The sequence below is a fragment of the Lepidochelys kempii genome, chromosome 10 (genome assembly GCF_965140285.1).
Source record: "Lepidochelys kempii isolate rLepKem1 chromosome 10, rLepKem1.hap1, whole genome shotgun sequence".
Taxonomy (NCBI): domain Eukaryota; kingdom Metazoa; phylum Chordata; order Testudines; family Cheloniidae; genus Lepidochelys; species Lepidochelys kempii.
The window spans coordinates 8,195,028-8,213,465 of NC_136389.1; the positions used below are offsets into that span (position 1 = coordinate 8,195,028).

The following is an 18,438-nucleotide window of genomic DNA, read 5'->3' on the forward strand; positions in this document are numbered from 1 at the left end:
GCTGCACATGTACACCAGCTCATTTACAGAATTTATTGTTTGTGGCTTTCTGTTACATCAGGGAAATGGCATGGAATTAAAACGCTGAGAACTTGCCTTGGCAAATTAACCACCTAAAGCAATGGTGATCGGCTCATTCGCAGGGTTTGTGTGTTTGTAACACCGGGCCTTTAAAATCTGAGGTCACAGAAAATCAGGACAAAAACATTTAAGGTAACGTCTTTCCAGGAAGAGACCAAAGCGAATCCTGGTTTGATGCTACCAGATGCTTCATTTGCAGCACAAAGACGATAATGCACAAACAGTAAGTGGCTGTATTAATTAAGGCAGATCAATGTTTAAATGCTGATTCAACTCTTAAAATAAGTTAGTTAGCCCCCCTGAAAATGAGCAAACCCATACAGGACAGAGGGCTCCCTCTGTGCATGTTCAGAGATGGCCCTGCCCCAGACATTACCCTCAGTGCCGTTTGCAACTCATCCTTGAGGGAGCTGATCTCCTGCTTCAGGTACTGGATTTCTGATTCCTTGACCCGCAATAGGACCTGTACGGTAAAAGGGACGAGGCATTTTCACTCAGTAACACGGGGGCGAGCACACACACACACACTCTAGAGAGAGACAGCAAGCCACAGCTTCAGGTGTAATGAGGAACCCATTGAGCCTGGCCAGGTAATAACTGAGTAAGAAGGTCATAAGTAACAATCAGCATGGATTTGCTAAGAACAAATCGTGTCAAACCAACCTAGCTTTCTTTGACAGCATAACAAGCCTTGTGGGTGGGGGGGAAGCAGTAGGTGTGGTATAGCTTGACTTTAGTAAGGCTTTTGATACTGTCTCGCATGATCTTCTCATAAACAAACCGGGGAAATACAACTTAGATGGAGTTACTATTGGGTGGGTGCAAAACTGGTTGGAAAAAACTGTTCCCAAAGAGTAGTTATCAGTAGTTCACAGTCGAGCTTAAAGGGCATAACAAGTGGGGTCCCACGGGGATCAGTTCTGCATCCAGTTCTATTCAATATCTTCATCAATGATTTAGATAATGGCATAGACAGTATACTTATAAAGTCTGCGGACGATACCAAGCTGGGAGGGGTTGCAAGTGCTTTGGAGGATAGGATTAAAATTCAAAATGGTCTGGACAAACTGGAGAAATGATCTGAAGTAAATAGGATGAAATTCAATATGGACAAATGCAAAGTACTCCACTTTGGAAGGAACAATCAGTTTGCACGTATACAAAATGGGAAATGATTGCCTAGGAAGGAGTACTGCGGAAAGGGATCTGGGGGTCATAGTGGATCACAAGCTAAGTATGAGTCAACAGTGTTAACACGGTTGCAAAAAAAGCAAACATCATTCTGGGATGTATTAGCAGGAGTGTTATAAGCAAGACACAAGTAGTAATTCTTCGGCTCTACTCCGCACTGATTAGACCTCAGCCAGAGTATTGTGTCCAGTTCTGGGAGCCACATTTCAGGAAAGATATAGACAAATTGGAGAAAGTCCAGAGAAAAGCAACAAAAATGATTAAAGGTCTAGAAAACAAGACCTATGAGGGAAGATTGAAAAAATTGGGTTTGTTTAGTCTGGAGAAAAGAAGACAGAGTGAACATAACAGTTGTCAAGTACAGAAAAGGTTGTTACAAGGAGGAGGGAGAAAAATTGTTCTCTTTAACTTCTGAGGACAGGACAAGAAGCAATGGGCTTAAATTGCAGCAAGGGCGGTTTAGAACTTCCTAACTGTCAGGGTGGTTAAGCACCAGAATAAATGGACTAGGGAGGCTGTGGAATCTCCATCATTGGGGATTTTTAAGAGTAGGTTAGACAAACACCTGTCAGGGATGGTCTAGATAATACTTAGTTCTGCCTTGAGTGCTGGGAACTGGACTAGATGACCTCTTGAGGTCCCTTCCAGTCCTGTGATTCTATGATAGTTCAGACCAGACTGTTCTTTGGGGCAGTTCAAAGACGGTGCCCACTTGTGGAGAGAAAGCTGAGCCTGGGGTCTGCACTGACAATGAGGTGCGCTCGCACATGCTCACATCAACACATTTCACGTGCCTCTATCAAAACCGAGCCCCAATGCATCATAAACATTATCCCCACATTAGGGCTGGAAAATTGAGGGTAGAAGTTAGATGATGTTTCTAAGGCTAGCAGAGGAACCAGAGGAAGAAACGGGATTAGAATCCAGCAGTTGCTGGCTCAGTCTCATTCTCAGACTACACCGTGTGTGGTTTTACCATAATTCTGACCACCATTCTCCCCTCTTCCTAGCCCACTGCCAGGCCATTTTCTTGTGAGCACCCGGGCTGTGCCCTGGATGCACTCATGAACCAGGTGGGGGTCAGGGCCTACACTACGTGGTGCTCCTTGCCCATCTACAGCTGGGACCATCTGCAATCCTGTTGGTCATCAGAGACCAGCTTCTCTGTGGCTACCTCCCTGTCCTCTCCATATGCTAGTAGTAAAGGGGGCAGGGCACTTACCTCTAACTCATAGGCATCCTTGCCCTGCGTGAGAGGCGAGCCAGCAGCCTCTCCCCCTCCCTCCCCGGTCCGTAACCGTGTGATCTCCACAGCCAGGCGGTTATTCAGCTCCTGGGAAGAGGAGAGAGTCACTGAGTGTGCAGAGGGGATACAAGATTTCCCAATCCAATGCTGCAGTGGGTGGCTTTGTCCCCAGTTGCCTTGCAAGGCTCCCTCTGTGGGGCTCCCCCTATGCAATGCTGTATAGTTCAGATGAGGCTGAATGCATGGGGAGACAGCTGGAGGAATGCAGACACCGTGCAAGTCCTGAGGGCTACCATGGTGCTAGCTTGCTTTTAGCATTGCTTTAATGTTATTACCTAGGGCCAGGACTGCAGAGCAGGTACAGCCAGTGGAGTTCAGCTGGCTGGCTTTGCCTCCAACTTCTCTTCCCATGGGAGAAGCCACCCACTGCCCCAGAAAATCCCACTGAAACCTGAGTGGCCAGGCAAGGAGCTCTGGGGCAGCTGGTGCCTCACCTGATTGTGTGCGTTGAGCTCCTGGTTTTCTCGCTGGCACTGGCGGAGGGCCTGCCTCTCAGCCTCCAGGGCCTGGGCCAAGTGAGCGTTCTCCAAGCACTTCTGGGAGTACTGCTCCGAAAGGACTTCCAGTTCCCGCTGGACCGACTGCAGCTCCTCCCTGCAGAGGGGCCAAGCCAAGAAACAGATGGGCTGGGGCCGGGGTCGTGTACTCAGCTTTCCACCGATTAAGGGGGCACCTCACAGCCCAGGGTTAGCAGGACATCTGCTTGGGGGGTGAGGGAGACACTCTGCTTTTGGAAGAATACCAGGTGGCCAGCTAGCCTCCTTCTCTCCTGAAACCCCTGCCCCTGCACCAGAAGGGACCTCAGGCACCTGCAATGGAGGGACGTCAACCTTTCAGGCACTTCCTTTGATCACTTAAAAATTACTCTTTGGGCTGAAAGCTACCGTGCTTGTCCTCAGCTTAGATGGAAAGAGTATGTGTGGGTGGACAGGGTTGAGCACAGATGTGTTATACATGGGCAGGAAGCCTGCTAAAGCAGCTTAGCTGTTCCTCCAACTCCCCTACTAACACAGATTTGGTCCTCACTGAAGGCTAGTGCTTTTGCCTTGTGCGAACAGAGTTGATTGAGCAATAACAAAGTTCCAGCGGCAGGGAAAACACCACCATGCATCTGCACACTACGTTAACTGTAACACAGAGAATGCTGCAGATACAGGTATCTGGAGATGGAAAATTTAAAGATTTCTGGGAGCCTACAACAGGGATGGCAGGGGGCTGCAGGTCAGGATTGAGGAGCACTAGCAGAGTGGTGTGGAGGTCCGGGGCAGGGCACAGGTTAGGATGGAAGGGCACTGAGTGGAGTTTCCACATCACCCTCTATAACAACAGGTCTCTCTCAGTGCCTCACTTCCAAAGGGAGTAAAAATGTGCCCTGTGAGTCAAGCTAATTTAGAGCATTAGCAGCACATAGTGCAAGGTGAAGGCGGGGGGGGGGGGGGGAGAGAAGGAGGGGGGAGGAGAGAGAAACGTACAAGTACTGCTTCCTGAGGGCCTCAATATCCGAGTTGACGCTGCTGATCTGGGAGCGCTGGGTCTTCTCCAGCTCCCTCTCCAGCTCCTCGCGGTGGGCGTTCTTCATGGCTTCAATGGCTGCACAGGACAGAAAGAGGATTAATGCTCTGCAGGAGGTGATGCATTTACCACTTGGTCCAAAGTCCCCCCCCCACCTTCCCCCAAAATGTGAGTCACCTTGGTGAGTAATTTCCCTGCTTCACAATCACTTTATTACATGGCAATGGCCATAAAGCAGTGAAAGGGCTTCTGCAAATCTTGCTTTTTAATAGACGTTCAACAATTGCCTGATTCAGTTTATTTTTTGAGTTATGGGACTCTGAATGCACAAGGCCTGGGCTTGGGCATTTTAAATTCTCCTGGGCACTGAAGAATGAAGTCACTGTGGAATCGGTAATAAATTAGCCCCAGCAGTAAGTAACGCCTCCCTCAGATGGAGCGAAAAACTGGCTGGGCTACATTATCGCCAAGGAGAGGAACATCAGAACAGGACAAGAGATGGGAGGTGGCTCTCCATCAATCACCCCCTCCCACCCCGAAACCCTGCCCCATCTGCCCTCGCCCCTCACCCAACTGTGCCCCAGAGACCTCGCACCCTCCCGCAATTATACTCCACAGCCCGTGCTCCCTCCACCCACCCTGATCTCCCACTGTCAGACTGGAAACTAGCCCCTGGGCTCTTCACTGATTGTGCCACACTTCCTGTCCACCCTGCCTTGCGGTGAGTGCTCCATCCACACGCCCCTTCCTCATGCACACAGCTGAGGGAACCTTCCCCTCCCCCTCAGGTCACACACGAGTGGAGCAACTGCTCTGCTGGGCCCTTACCCGAGATGGTAGCAGCTGTTTCTTCTGCTAGCAGGCGATCTTTCTCCTCCCGCAGTTTCTCCAGTTCCCGCTGGTGCTGCCTCTGCAGATCCTCAATCTTCTTCTGATGTGTCTCTTCCATGGCAGCAAACCCTCGTTCACATGTCGCCTGCAAAATGGAAGGGGAGCTGGAATTTATCTTCCTAACATGGTCTGGAGCGATGCCCTCTCAGGCAAGGTGCCTGCAGTGAACACACACACTGCCCCAACAGCCTGAGAGGGGAACACAATGTGGATCAGCCAGCAAATGGACACATAGACAATGGATAAGCAAGCGCGTAGTAGGAACTAGCCCTGCCCTAGCCAGGGGATAGGGACTGGCAGATCTAGGGGGTCTTTGCCATCTCTAACTCTATTAGGCAAGGAGTGGCCCAACAGCTGTCCAAGGGTGGGGGGGGGCGGGGGGGTTCCATTTTCGAGATTGCTCTAAGGGCCTGATCCAAAGCCCACTGGAGTGAATGGAAAGACCAGCATGGACTTCAGTGGGGTTGGCATTAGGCCCTAAATGGGGGAAGGAAAATGTATGTAATAGGATGCATCCCTACCGTCCCTTTGGGAGCTTCCTGTCTTCTACTGCATCTACTTCCAGAGCCTTGCTCTCACCCTTCAGGTCCTGCACCATCTCCCCCAGCCTGCGCTGGAGTTCATTCCCTCCTAGCCCCCACCTAGTTCCTCACACTCCCCTCAAACCCCTTTACACCACTCATTGCTCTCTGCACGAGGGACAACTTCACACACCCAGAACAGCAGCCTCCAGCAAATCTACTGAACTCCAGGAATCTTTCCCACGTTCTCCCATCCCAAACTTCTGATGCTCAGCCTGAGTGACAGCCTCTGTAAAGCAGTGGCACGTGATGGCAAGCGCAAGGGTGTTCTGCAGGCCAAGACTCAGATGCCTTGGCAGGGGCGTGTAGGGGCCCAGGGCTGGAGTACCAGTTGGTATGTTGGAGAGCCATTAGCAGGGCCACGTGCGTGGTCCAGGACAACGGCTGCAGGGCATGTTTGAGCTGCAGTGACAATGATCTATTTGGGAAGAGAAAGGGATTACTAGTGAGTTTGCATAGGCTGGAGTCGCAACATGATGGGCTCTTACCAGATTACCAGTTCCTCGCTTTCAAAAGCAATTAAATTTGTGCTTTCAAGTCTCTTTTCAAACCCCTAATCTCCAGTGCAGGCTACAGAAGGGGCATGCAACCACCACGGAAATGCAGCCACCTCTGGGATGGAATGTAGCTGTTTAACAGTAACACTGTATTATAGTTTAGGACAGGAGGTGAAGATGAACGAATACCACATTCAGTTGAAACTGTCTGAGGAATTCAGGGTGCTAGAATTAGTTACCAGAGTTGGAGTAAGGCTGGGACAATGGGGCCATCTGTTGGGGAAAGTGTTATGGGATTTATAATAATCACAAACAGTGAAGTCTTGAATTTTGGCTCTCATCTAAATGATGGCACCTCCTGCATCCCAGCACCAGAACCTCGATTCTGTACTGACTCGGAGGGCAGGCCTTCACCCACTGCATCACCAGCATTTTCCTCTGCAGAACATAGGTGCTGCTCTTAGGAGCACCAGCCAACTGCTGACCAGGCCCTGGTGAGATCCAACAGCACCACAACCCACATGTTAGGGCTGTAGCCATGGAGCCTCCCTGTGCTTGTCCATCACAGCAACCAAACTCCAATCTACACGGCCTCTTTCCTGCGTTTGTCGGGTCAGGGGAGAAGCCGACAGCCCTGATCCTCAGCATCTCTACCCACCAGCTCCCACAGAGCACAGAGGGCTGAGTCATGAGTTGCATGGCTCCTGCTTAGATTTTTCTTTATTTCATGAAGGTGCCATATTCCCCGTGCCAGGCCATCAGCTACAGAAGAAATTATACATGCAGTACTTGGCTCCCCCGTGCAGGAGCCAGCCCTGTTTCCGCTCTCAGTAGGTCACTTTGTAGGCCCACCCTGGCTCAAAGATTTCCCTTCCATTTCAGAAGCCAGCCAGCTCCTCTAATCTGCTCCTCCTGGCACCCCACTTGGGAAGAGAGCTCTGAAAATGAATCAGAAGGCAAAGCAACTGGGAATTAGTTTCAGTTCTCCACACAGCAACAAATGCGTTTGCCAGACCCATACTCCAGGAAACCAAGCAGGAGAGAATGCAACTGAGATTCCAGGAGCTTCAAAGTGCATCAGATCCTGGGCAGGACCTATGTAGACAAAGCTTGGTGATGAAAACTCTGCTAGTGAGTTCTGAAACGTGCCTGTATTCAGGGCTGTGTTACAAACCTGACACTAGAGCTAAACTAGCCAAATGGTCCCATCATACTTCATGAACCTCTTGGCAAACGGGGTTTGAGTCACGGGTCAGATTCTCCTCCTATTTATGCCAGTTTGAGACTGGTGTCATTCAGCTACCTTGACCTCACTGGAGCGCTGCTTGATTTTACACCAGTGTGTTTGGTGGGAGCCACAGAAACTTAACTGTTTCAGTTAAGTTTGAGGTCAGAATGAATCCAAAGTAGAATTTAAGGGTTGTGAACTGACCCCCCTGCAACTTCTACCCCACAAATCCAACCCTGCATTGCCAGTTTCTCTCTGCTCTATGCACTCAGATATACAGCCTGGGTCATCAGAGTCTGGTTTACTGCATGACAGCACTGACCAGAGGAGCTTAAACCTTAACCTGGATTGTCTTCAGTGGCTAAAGTTTAATGGCTCCTGTATCAATACAGCACCTGCTGAGCATATCCTGTAGCATCAGCACTAGTTATGAGCCTAAGTCCTCATGTAGGACTTAACATGTGACTCCAGAGGTGAGAGCGTTACCCACTGAGCCCTACTGATTCTTATTCTTAAGAGTCCCCTGTTCATCGTCTAATGCTATGTGATCAGTGTGAATTCTAGGTCTGGATTTTATTCTTTGACTTGCTTTTTTATCCTGAGGCATTTTTCCTTTTCTCAACCTTGTTTCTTGCTAATAACCCGGTGCCATAACCTATCTGGACTTGGCTGACTGAGCATCAGGGTGAGGTAGCTTTGTTATGCTAGGATTCTTATCTACAGGCATAACACAGGGAGGAAAATTGGCAAGTGCTTCTTAATAACATTGGTTGGTAGGTACAGTATTTAGTTTATTGTAAACGCATTGCTGTAAATCCGAGAAATTAGTGAGGGTCGTAAAGTTCCAGAGTATGCAAAAGAAAGGAGAAAAGTATTTTAATGCTATTTTAATGTGCATATTAAAGAGAGTTTTGGAAAGTGCCTGGGTTAGCTTCCTAGTAACCAACATTAATTTGATATTTTTGTTTCTGTCCCCTCAGTTCATACAAGTGAGGGAAGGCGAGAGGGAGGGAGGTCTAGAGATCTCTCTCTGTCCTTCCTCAGCACAGGTCTGCCAAAGGTTACTGCTCCATTGTTTTGCCATCTGGCAAACTGCAGGTTTCCAGCAGTCTCCAATAGGGAGTCTCAGTTTGAAAACAGTTGAGGCAGTGAGGTCTAATGGCTTTTCGAGCGAGTTTGGAAGCAGCAAAAAGGCCACTGTGGGATGCACAATAAAGGGAATTGTTTATAAAGCAAGAACACTCTTCCTCTTGGACCCTATTTGGAAAATGGCATGTTGCCTGGGACACTGATTCCAAGGTCTTTTTAGTTTTCAAGGACAGAGTAACCGTGGCAGTGACTGGGCTGAGGGAGAAGTTGGGTAAGAGTTTAGGAAGGGATTTTCCTCTCAAAGAGTAACTGGAGTTTGGAGCTGTCTGTGGAAGTCACAGCAACAGATATCCTAGGACCTGTGTGTTTAAGAAATGCAGTTCCTGTCCTTAAAGCTCCAATCTATCCAGCACCTCCTGCCGAATGAGGGGTTTGTCTCAGGAAAAGGAAGAGGAACTTGGGTAGATTTACCATTCTTCCCAGGCTAAAAATGCTATGTATCCAGAAACTGGCATAAACCCTAGCTCCATCCCTTACTTCCAAGCCTTGCAGATTGCACGGTTCAATAATGCTCCTGCTAGACTCAGGCTCTCTCGTCACTTTAAAATCTCTCTGCTGACTCTGAAGGATTATTGCTCCCTTGCAAGCACCTCTGTCTGACTTGCTTCTCTGCCCATGAACCCTGGGTCATTGCTTGCGGTCTGGATTGGCTGACCTTTTGGTACCTGCGCTCCATATTCAACCTGGAAATCAGCTCGAGCGCTGTTAGCAACTCCATATTTCACTGCTACAGAACCAGCTCCCAGCTGGAAATGGTCTCAAGTTCAAAAAACAACAGTCTTTAGAAGCTGTAATGCCAGGTGCTGCTTTGATAGCCAGCCCTGAATGGTGGAGCATCGTGTGTAAATGCATTTTGTGGCCATTGCTCCTGTTCCTTCAAACTTTGTTTCTGCACCTACTTCCGGGCTCCAACAACTGTGCACTGTTTGTCACGTAAAGAACTGCTGGAAAAAGCAGCAACACTGGATTTCCCTGTTAGCCACATAGAGCCGAGATTAGTATTAATTTTTGTCTATAAAACTTGTCCTCTTTTAACCAGACAGATTCTCCCCTCCTCCGACAAACATACGTTTTGAGAGTATACATTTACATTTTGCATTAGGGCTCTGAAGGCAAGGGAGTTGGGCTTGAAGTTTGATCAGACCAGGAAAGAGCTCTGGGAAGCTGCTTTGCACAGAATGTATGACTCAGCCATGAGGAAAACACTGCAATGTTCGTGTTTGGAGGAGGCTTGGTTGCAGCGTGACATTATTACAGCCATTTTGGACCCCGACTCCCACCACTAAATCACCAGCAGCCTCTGCCACCGTTCCCAATCAAATAATTCTCTCTCATTGTGCTGAGCCTTTTTAAACAGCCAGGTACAAGGGACTAGAAGCACTAAGCAACGCATTTAGAATGCATCCCAGCACAGAGAAGGGAAGCATGGAGAAAACTAACGTGCGTTGAGAGAGACTTTACAGGTCATTTTAATTGGTTTGGTTTCTCTTAACTGTCTTAGGTCTTATGGGGAGTGTTGTCCCTGTGTGGGGAACCATATGTACGAGAAGGGCCTCCGAACAAACTGGAACATTGCATTGATAGGAAGGAAGGGTTATGGGGTAAAATTAAATGTATTCAAAACCTTCAGGTTCTCAAAGTCTTTCTGATATTTTTCCCTCAGTGCTGAAGCATTCCCCTCCACGTGCTTGTTCTCCAGCTCATCCCTCATGGCATTCATTTGGGCCTCCAGCTCTTGAATGCGCTCTCTCAAACCGTGCATGGAGTTTAACTCGCTCTCGGAGACCAGCATCCCGCCCTCGGGCTGATCTGTTGCCCATTCATTCCCGTCACTGGTTTCAGACCCTTTGGAAGGCAAGGCTTCTGGGTGCTGCCTCTGGTAATTGTCTAGTGTTTCTTGTAAGCGCAGCAGGTTCTGGTTGTAATGCTCCTGCAAAGTATGCAGTTCCTCATTGTGGATGATTTGCAGTTCCTTTATGTTGGCCTGGAACTTGTCCTCCAACATTTGCATTTGCTCAAGGTGATACCTCTCCATGTTTTGCTTATCTCGGATGATGGCATCAAGTTGATTTAGGCCCTCTGTTCTCTCTGCCTTCAGAGTGTCCTCTGTCCTAGTCAACTGCTCAATCACATTTTGCATCTCCTCCTCATACCTGCCTTGTAACTCAAATAAGTTTTTGCTGTGTTTGTGCTCTTCTTCCTCCAAGAGCCTCCGCTGATTGTCCAGCTGAGAGACTTTTGCCTTAAGGTCTACATTCTCCCGTTCAATGATGGCTATCATCTCGGCATATTCACTCTGCTGCTTTCGAAGCAGGTCTTCGTACTCCTCACGAAGGGCAGACACTGTCTTTACACGCTCTTGACACAGAGCGTCCATGTTTTGCAAGGACTCTTTGTAAAATTTTAGCTCCCTTTCATACTTGAGTTTAACTTTGAAAGCTCCATAACAAACCTGAGCCTGGATAACTGCATCTTGAACTAACAATGATGAATAGCGCTCAAGATCTCCCATGCATGTATGACATGAAAGACACTGAGAAATTTTTAGGAGCTTCTGGCAATCGCGTATGGCTTCCTCAGGGGACAAGGATAGTAAGGCAACAGATATTTCTTTAAGAACATTTGCTTTTTCTTTGAGTTGTTGGGCAAGGTCTTCTTGAATGGCAACAAGAGCTTCACTACTATGGTCTGGCAAACCATGGGCCTGTATCATCTTGGCTGAATCTTGACATGGCATTACCTTGAGGTGACTCCTATCCCAAGAGGTTTGGGTTCTTTCTGAAGCATCTTTTTGGATTTCAAGTGCTTCAGAAATTTGATGCATAACCCTGTCAAATTCAGAGGTCCTATATGCTTTGATGATTTCCTCTAACATGCATTTATGTTGCTGGAGAGCTGTTTTGGTATTGTGGAGGTCTTCTTCAATTGTTTTTAACCTCTGATGAAAAGACTCTCGCATCTTCTGTGCCACAAAACCAAGTTCTGCCCTGATCAATGTAGCATCTGCTACTGTTTGGACAAGGCATTGGGGAAAACTAAAACTAGCTGCTTCTGTTTTGCTTTCTACCTCCTCTTCTCTGGTGCCCAAGTGCTTTCTCAATTCTTCCACCTGGCTCCAAAATTCACCTTCCAGTAGCAGCTTCTTAGATAAGATGTTGGCCAAGGCAATTGCTGTATGTGACACATTTGCCGGCTCTAAAAAAACCACCTCAGCTGTCCCATGAATCTCTCTGAGAATCTGGGAAATCTCTGAGCTTGCATTTTTCAAAGATTCTGCTATTTGGTTGATCAGGGAGGCTTCAAATGCTATCCTCTCAGAAAGCAATCTTAACTGGTCTCCATCAGACATTTCAACTTGCTGCTGCTGGGAAATGAGTGTCTGTTCCTCCTGCAAACTCCCTTCAGCAGGTGGAGTTTGAGCCACACAGCTTTCGCTCTGCTGATAATCAGAGGCGATGGGTGTCCCTTGCAAGACCTGGACTGCATTTGACAAGGTGGTTTCCATGCTGGACAGAGTGGTAAGAAACAAATCTCTCTCTTTCTCCTGGTCAGATTTGGGTAAAGCCCTTAGCTGTTCTCTGCATTTTTCTAAGCAGATCAGGGTTTGATCATTTTTCACTTGGAAGTCTCCCAGCTCATTGACATGATTTTTTATCATTCTGAACTTTTCCTGTCTCTCATTTTCCAGCTGTGAAACCAGAGCACCAACTTCAGATAAGCTAGCTTGGAGCTGTTCCCTAAGCTGGGACTCTGTGCTGGCCCACTGATGGTGGAGGGCTATCAGAGTTTCCTGGTTATGACCTTGCTGGCTTTCAAGCTTCATTGACACATCTTTGAGCTTTTCCTCTGTGATGTAAAGTTTGGTTTCCAGGGAATGGATGATTGAGAGATAAGTCTCAGAGTCACTGGTTCCTGAGGCTGGGTAACCAAGAACTGGTTCTGATGACATGCTTTCCTCGGACAGTGATCTGTCCTGGCTTGTGTCTGAAGATGTGCTACTAGTCCAATTTTTCTCCGACCCATCTGAATGGATGTATTTTTGGCACTGGATGTTTGAGAAGCGGATTCTTTGCCTTTTGGCACCTAGGGTTCCTATATCAGACTTCACTAAGGCTTTCTGCTGTGGCTCTCTGTCTTGACGCTCGGTAGACTTCAACAGAGACCTAAGTTTTTCGGCATTCAACATGGTATGCTCACCAGCCAGACTCTGGCTGGTCTCAGGACGTTCAGCAACCTCCTCCTTTAGTACATAATTCAAACCTGGAAGCCCCTCAGGAGCTGGCATGTCTGGAATGTGACTTTCAGCAGCCTCAAGATTAGTGCAGAAGTCCTCCATATCTTTAGCACACGGTACTGAGTCCACATTAGCTAACTTCTTTAAAACCTCTTCTTTGGCCTGTAACCTTACTTCTGTTTCCTCTAAACTGCTGCCCAAAGCAGCCATTTTAACCAAAGCCTCATTGAGGTCTTGATCTTTCTTTTCAACCATTCTCAAGTGCATTTCCTTAACGTGTCTCAGCTCTTCCTCTTTTTCTTCCAGCACCTTCTGCACGCTCTGGAACTGATCTGATACTTTCTCGTACAATTGCTCCAGCTTATCATAGTTGGTCTCCTCCATTTTCAACTTTGATTGCAGCTTGGCAACTTCGTTATCTGACTCTTCAACCTGATTCATCAGCTCTTGGAACCTACATCTGATCTGATCTCTCTCCCCTTCAAGTTCCTTGATGTCCTCAGCAAGCTTCTGGATGCTGGCCTCCTTCATCTCCAGTTGCTCCTCTAGCTGGTGGACAATCTCGCTGCCTTCAAATTTTGCATTCAGTTTCTCTTTCTGAAGAATTTCCATCTGCTGCTCATTGTTTTGAAGCTGATTCTCGTACTCGCTGGCCTTATCCTCCACCTCCTTCAGACTCCGTATTAAAACCTGCTTTTCCTTCTCACAGCTTTCCAACAAAGCCTCATAATTCTTCTGCAACTTCTCCTCCATTAGGATCCGAGCCTGTTCACTAGCGTTCAGCTGCCTGCTCAGGTCTGCAATCCTGTCCTGGAGCCTCTGCACTTCCTTCTGGTGGTCCCTTTGCAATGCCTGTTGCATTTCAAGATCCCTCAGCTCCTGTGTCTTTTCCAGCAGCAGCGCCTCTGCACTCTTCAGCTTTTGCTCACTGGCTTTTAACTGGGAGCTCAGAGTGGTCTCACTGTGCTGCCACTCCTCCAGCTGCTCTTTGGCTTTCTCCTTCTCACTCTTTAAGTCACTCTTCAGCTTGGCCAGAGTTTGCTCTTTGATGGACAGCTCAGCCGCAGCATTACTGAGCCTTGCCTGCAGGCTCTGAATCTCGGCTTCATGATGCCGGATCACATCCTTTGCCTCACCATAGCTACGTTTCAGTGACTGGATCTGCTGATTGATCAGCTCCTGACGCTGGCACTGGGCTTCCAGCTCACTTTGGAGGTCTTGATTGACTTTATGGAGCCTCTGCCAGGCACCCGATGGTGAGGCTGCCACCTCGGTCTTAAAAAAATTGATTAAATACTAGATTAGTAATACTTGGGTCCCAGTTCTGAGTGTCACACCTTTGGCCAGGTCTGACCATGGGAAAGCTCCTTGGATTGTTTTGGCTACTACCCATATGCTCCAATTTTGGAAGGTTTCTGTTCTTGGTTCAATTTTTCTTTTAAACCACCTTTTTTTGTTTTGTTTTTTTTAAAGGGGGCAATATCTGCTTCTGATTAACAGAAAATACAGATGGTAACATTGAAACATCTCTAAGGTAACAGTCTATGAAAAACAAGTCAAACAAAACCAAAACAATGGAAAAGGAAACACTAGTAAAATAAAACAGAGATGAAAGACTGGAAGGGAGTGAGGATGACAGGGAGGAAAAGGAGCAGGTTGGGGAGAGAGGAGCTGCTCAATTTGGTGTGTTTGTTTGTTTTAGTTTGTTGTGAAACAAAAAGTGCACAATTCCAGATAACAAAGTCCTTCAGAACAAAAACAACAACAGGAAGTGAGGTTGAAAGTAAATGACATCACTTCCTGCCAAGCCACAGGAAGAGGAGATGGCTGCCATAGTGATGTCATTTCTGTAATGGCTAAACAGGCTTCTTCATCTGGCTGCTCATCTTTTAAAAAAGATTATTACTAAATCTTAAGAGTGGGGAGGATCTAATCTCTCTACCTGTAAAAAAAGACAAGTGAAAGGGAAAAACAGGTACGATGAGAACGTAAAATAAAAACAAACAAACCTTTGAGAGATTCAAACCAAAGCAGTGTAGCATGCAAAGAGAAAACTCACAAAGAGAGTCATGCATAAGTCGACAGAAATTATATATCTTTAAAAGAAATACACAAACAGGAAAAGGCAAGAGAAGCACAGCGTTAAGCCTAGGAATTTGGCCCGCCTTGCTGTACTCTGTTTGCTGGTAGGGAAAGCCCACAGATGTGACACTCAGTTATGTTACATTAAAGTCATGCTTAACACCAAAAACATGCAAGAATATCCACCCAGGGCAGGTTAGTAAAGTGACCCCCTCCCACACCAGAGCTGGAAGACGTCCCAGGTATGTAAAAGAGAAAGAGTGAGCACTAGTGCTTTACCACCTGTTAGAATTCAAAGGGTTCAAGATATTTCAGTTGTGACTAAGCTTAACAGCAAGAAACATCAGAGGGGTTACAAGAGCTCAAAACCGGCTTCAGTGCAAGGTGCATGCATCAGTACCAATTCTTGTCCAGCAGCGTTGTTATTATTAAGAAACGTGCAGAGTGTTTGCTGCCAGAACCAACAGTGTTAATGCCCATGAAAGGGATCTGTACAAGGATAAGGACTGGGAGTGGGCAAGACCTCACAAAAATACAGACACTCTGTTCAGGTAAGTACCCTAAAGTTTATCCAGACTTTCTGGGTCTGCAGAGTAGCGCTGGAACTCTCAAAGATTCATAAATTCCAAGGCCAGAAGGTTTGCAATCTTCTTGTCTGACCTCCTGTACATCACAGGCCAGAGAACGTCTCTAATATAATTCCAGAGCATAACTAAGAAGAACAGCCAATCGTGATTTAAAAATTGCCAGTGATGGAGCATCTACCGTGACCCTTGGTAAATTGTTCCGATGGTTAACAGGGAACAGGATCCCTCTCTCAGATACTAATGGTTTCTTGCTGGACTAGAAATACTCAATTCTCACATGGAATTTTGGCTCTGGAATTTGTCTACCAGAATTAGGAAATGCAAAGGCAGCCATCAAAGGTGGGGAGGGGGAAGACAGACATTCTCAGACTCTCAACAAGATTCAATTTAGTTTTAGATGAAAAAGTGGGTTGGTTGGTATTGTATGAGAGCTGATTTGCGCCCACCTACTAGGTACTTTGATTCTTGCTCTTATTCCTAACTTCAAAGGCACTAAGGCCAACTCAGAATGTCAAGCATGGTGGAGCAGGTTTTGGTAGCCAATTTTGTGCTAGTCTACTTTTTGCTGGGCTCCAGTTTAAGGGTGGCAAGATGCCTTCACCCTAGGGAAGCCGCAGTTGGTCTGTTGTTGTGGAAATGTGGGATCCTGCCCAGGGCCTGTAGCCAACATGAGTTGCTGCCATAACAGAATATCAAACACAGTCTAAGAACATGAAGCTACAGCTGCAGATCATGAAGTGGCAAGTCCAATGAACATTTCGGAATTTGCTAACACACACAGGAATTGTCTAGCTTTCTTCTCCCCTCCCCCTGGGTCAGCCCATCCAAGACCTTCATCCCTCTCCACCCTCACAAGCCCTTTTTCTTGCCAGCTAGTCTTCCAATTTAAGGGGGCTAGGTAGAACTCCCCAGTCTGGCAGAGAGCTGGCAGCAGCAGGTTAAGAGAAGCTCTTCCCTCTTGGAAGCTTAGGGTGCTTCCTCTGCAGCATAGCTGGCTACTTTGCTAGGCCCATTTTGTTTCCTCTTGGAAGAATCTCCGCTCTCATTTCAGAACCTAGGGAATTCCTCCCTCCTCAGAAATCCCAGACTGTGACTCCATCCTCTCGGACAAACACTGCTTGGATTGTAAGCTCCTGGGGCAGGGACTGTATCTTCCTATATGTTCATACAGCATGGGGGACCTTGGATCCTGACTGGGGCCTCTGGGCCGTCCCACCATACAAATACTAACAGATCAATCTTCCTCCTCCAGCGGGGTGACTGACTGAGCACACATGGTGCTTCTTGCCTCCCTTGGGCTAAGCATGCTACCTCCCCAGTGCTTCTAGCCCAGGAAGTGGGCATAGCCTTGGATGCCAAACCCAGCTCCTCCACCCCTCCTGCCCCTAGCACAGCCACTAGCCACCTTGTTCCACAGCAGGTTTGACCATGTAAAAGTCAGCAGCTGAAATGCTACCTAGACCAGAGAACAAGAAGAAATTCTTGCTGAGCCAGCCTGCTGCAGCTCCATAAGCTTTGCCCCTCCTTTTGGGGCACAGCAGGAGTCTTCTTTGCTATATCTAAGAGCCTATAAAAGAGTGGAGAGGAAGAGAGTAGCTGCTCCTCTCTCCTTTCTTAACCACCCCAAAGCACAATTCCAGGCCTTTCAGAGCCACCAGCCTTTAATACAGCCAAAAGCCACCACAGAAGTCCATAAGAAAGGTCAGGTGGCCAGAGCAGAATTCACAGCCCTGAATGCACAGGACACGAGATGGGGGTGTGTGCACGCATCGACACTGATATCAAAGTGAACTTTGTAAAGGTTGTTTCCACTATGCCTCTGGGGCTCATTTTCTTTTAGTGAAACCTTGCTGGCCATCATATCTTCTGTCTCTACACAGATATGAATGCCCTAGGGGGACGAGTTCCTCTCCACCAGAACCCAGACCATTGGAACAGTAAAGGAATTATAAAAGAAATGCTCTTTATGAAGCCGGGAAAGGATGATGGCAGCATTTAAGAGGGGCCAAAGTCTCTTGGGGCACAATAGGGTTTGCACATTTCTGCTCCACGCTGGATGCACTCATGAGCACCCTGGACTGAAGCCCAACAGGTTTGCAGTTGCAGCGAAAGATGGAGATTTCTCCCTCTCTCACTCTCCTACCTGCAACACGTAGCCTTCCCTGGCACTCTGCTCCCGGCCCAGTGCCACCTTCAGCTGGCCCTGCAGGACCCGGTTCTGCTCGAGGAGGTCTGATGCCTCCTTCTGGCTCTGCTCCAACTGTTGGAAATGGACAAAGACAGAACCCAAAGGGGTGGTTGAAGAAGCACGGAAGGAAGTGGTTCAAAAGCATTTAGCATGGAGCCATCTCCTCTCTTCCTGCTGAGATTTGGGCTTTATTTAATTTGACAACACCCCCCCTCTCAGACCAAACACAGAAAACCCCAACGTTATGAATTTGTTTAATTTTTGAAGTTCGCTGAAATGAAGGACTAACAGCACTGGCAGGAGCCAGGCATAACCCAGGCAAGCTCTCCTTCCCCCAACCACAGTTCTGCTAATGCACCTTCATTCTGACCTGCAGCAACCAACCCATGTTATGCCAGACTTGGGCCTCTTCCAAGCAAGTTGAGCTTCCTACCCCTCCTTTCCTAGCTCATTTATGGCATCAACTTTCTTTCTGGTTTCCAACAACATGAGATTGCTCATTGTGCGCGACAGACAAGCAGAACCAGCTTTGCACACTTACAAGGTGTGCAGGTCGGCAGAGCTGTTGTGCGCACATGCACACACAAAATCACACTCACAATTATAGGTTCAGAAGTTGAAGCCTGATTTCAGACAGCATTAATATACTTGAACTGGGCTCAGATCCTGCTCAGATCACAGTGGAAGGCTTGTTAATAAACAACCACTACAGCCTCTGGCCTGACTTGACTAGAAAAAGATGCCAAAGGACCCCCATTGCAATAATTGTCCTTCCAGGAGATGTAGAAGTAGGGAAGAGCCAATCAAATCGGAAGAAAATGGGAAATGCCAGGTCATGGGCCTGGTCCCTGTATTTCCCCAAAGGGGCCCTATAGTGTCCACTTATCCCCTTTGCTCTTAATGCAGCAATA

At 47.6% G+C, this 18,438-nt stretch overlaps 1 protein-coding gene across 8 annotated transcripts in view; it reads right to left on the reverse strand.

The window, feature by feature from the left end:
* MPRIP (myosin phosphatase Rho interacting protein) overlaps window positions 1-18,438 on the reverse strand; it is a 172,267-nt gene that overhangs the window by 14,392 nt on the left and 139,437 nt on the right. For 5 of the 8 annotated variants that reach the window (XM_073361861.1, XM_073361858.1, XM_073361862.1 and 2 more), the window contains 7 exons: window positions 17,483-17,599; window positions 10,061-13,945; window positions 4,919-5,066; window positions 4,051-4,168; window positions 3,013-3,172; window positions 2,495-2,605; window positions 458-544 (listed from right to left, as the gene is read on the reverse strand). In XM_073361861.1, coding sequence (XP_073217962.1) covers window positions 458-544; window positions 2,495-2,605; window positions 3,013-3,172; window positions 4,051-4,168; window positions 4,919-5,066; window positions 10,061-13,945; window positions 17,483-17,599 — 4,626 coding nt within the window. The remainder of the gene's footprint in view (window positions 1-457; window positions 545-2,494; window positions 2,606-3,012; window positions 3,173-4,050; window positions 4,169-4,918; window positions 5,067-10,060; window positions 13,946-17,482; window positions 17,600-18,438) is intronic. The other 3 variants (XM_073361865.1, XM_073361864.1, XM_073361866.1) reach the window with 1 other exon arrangement.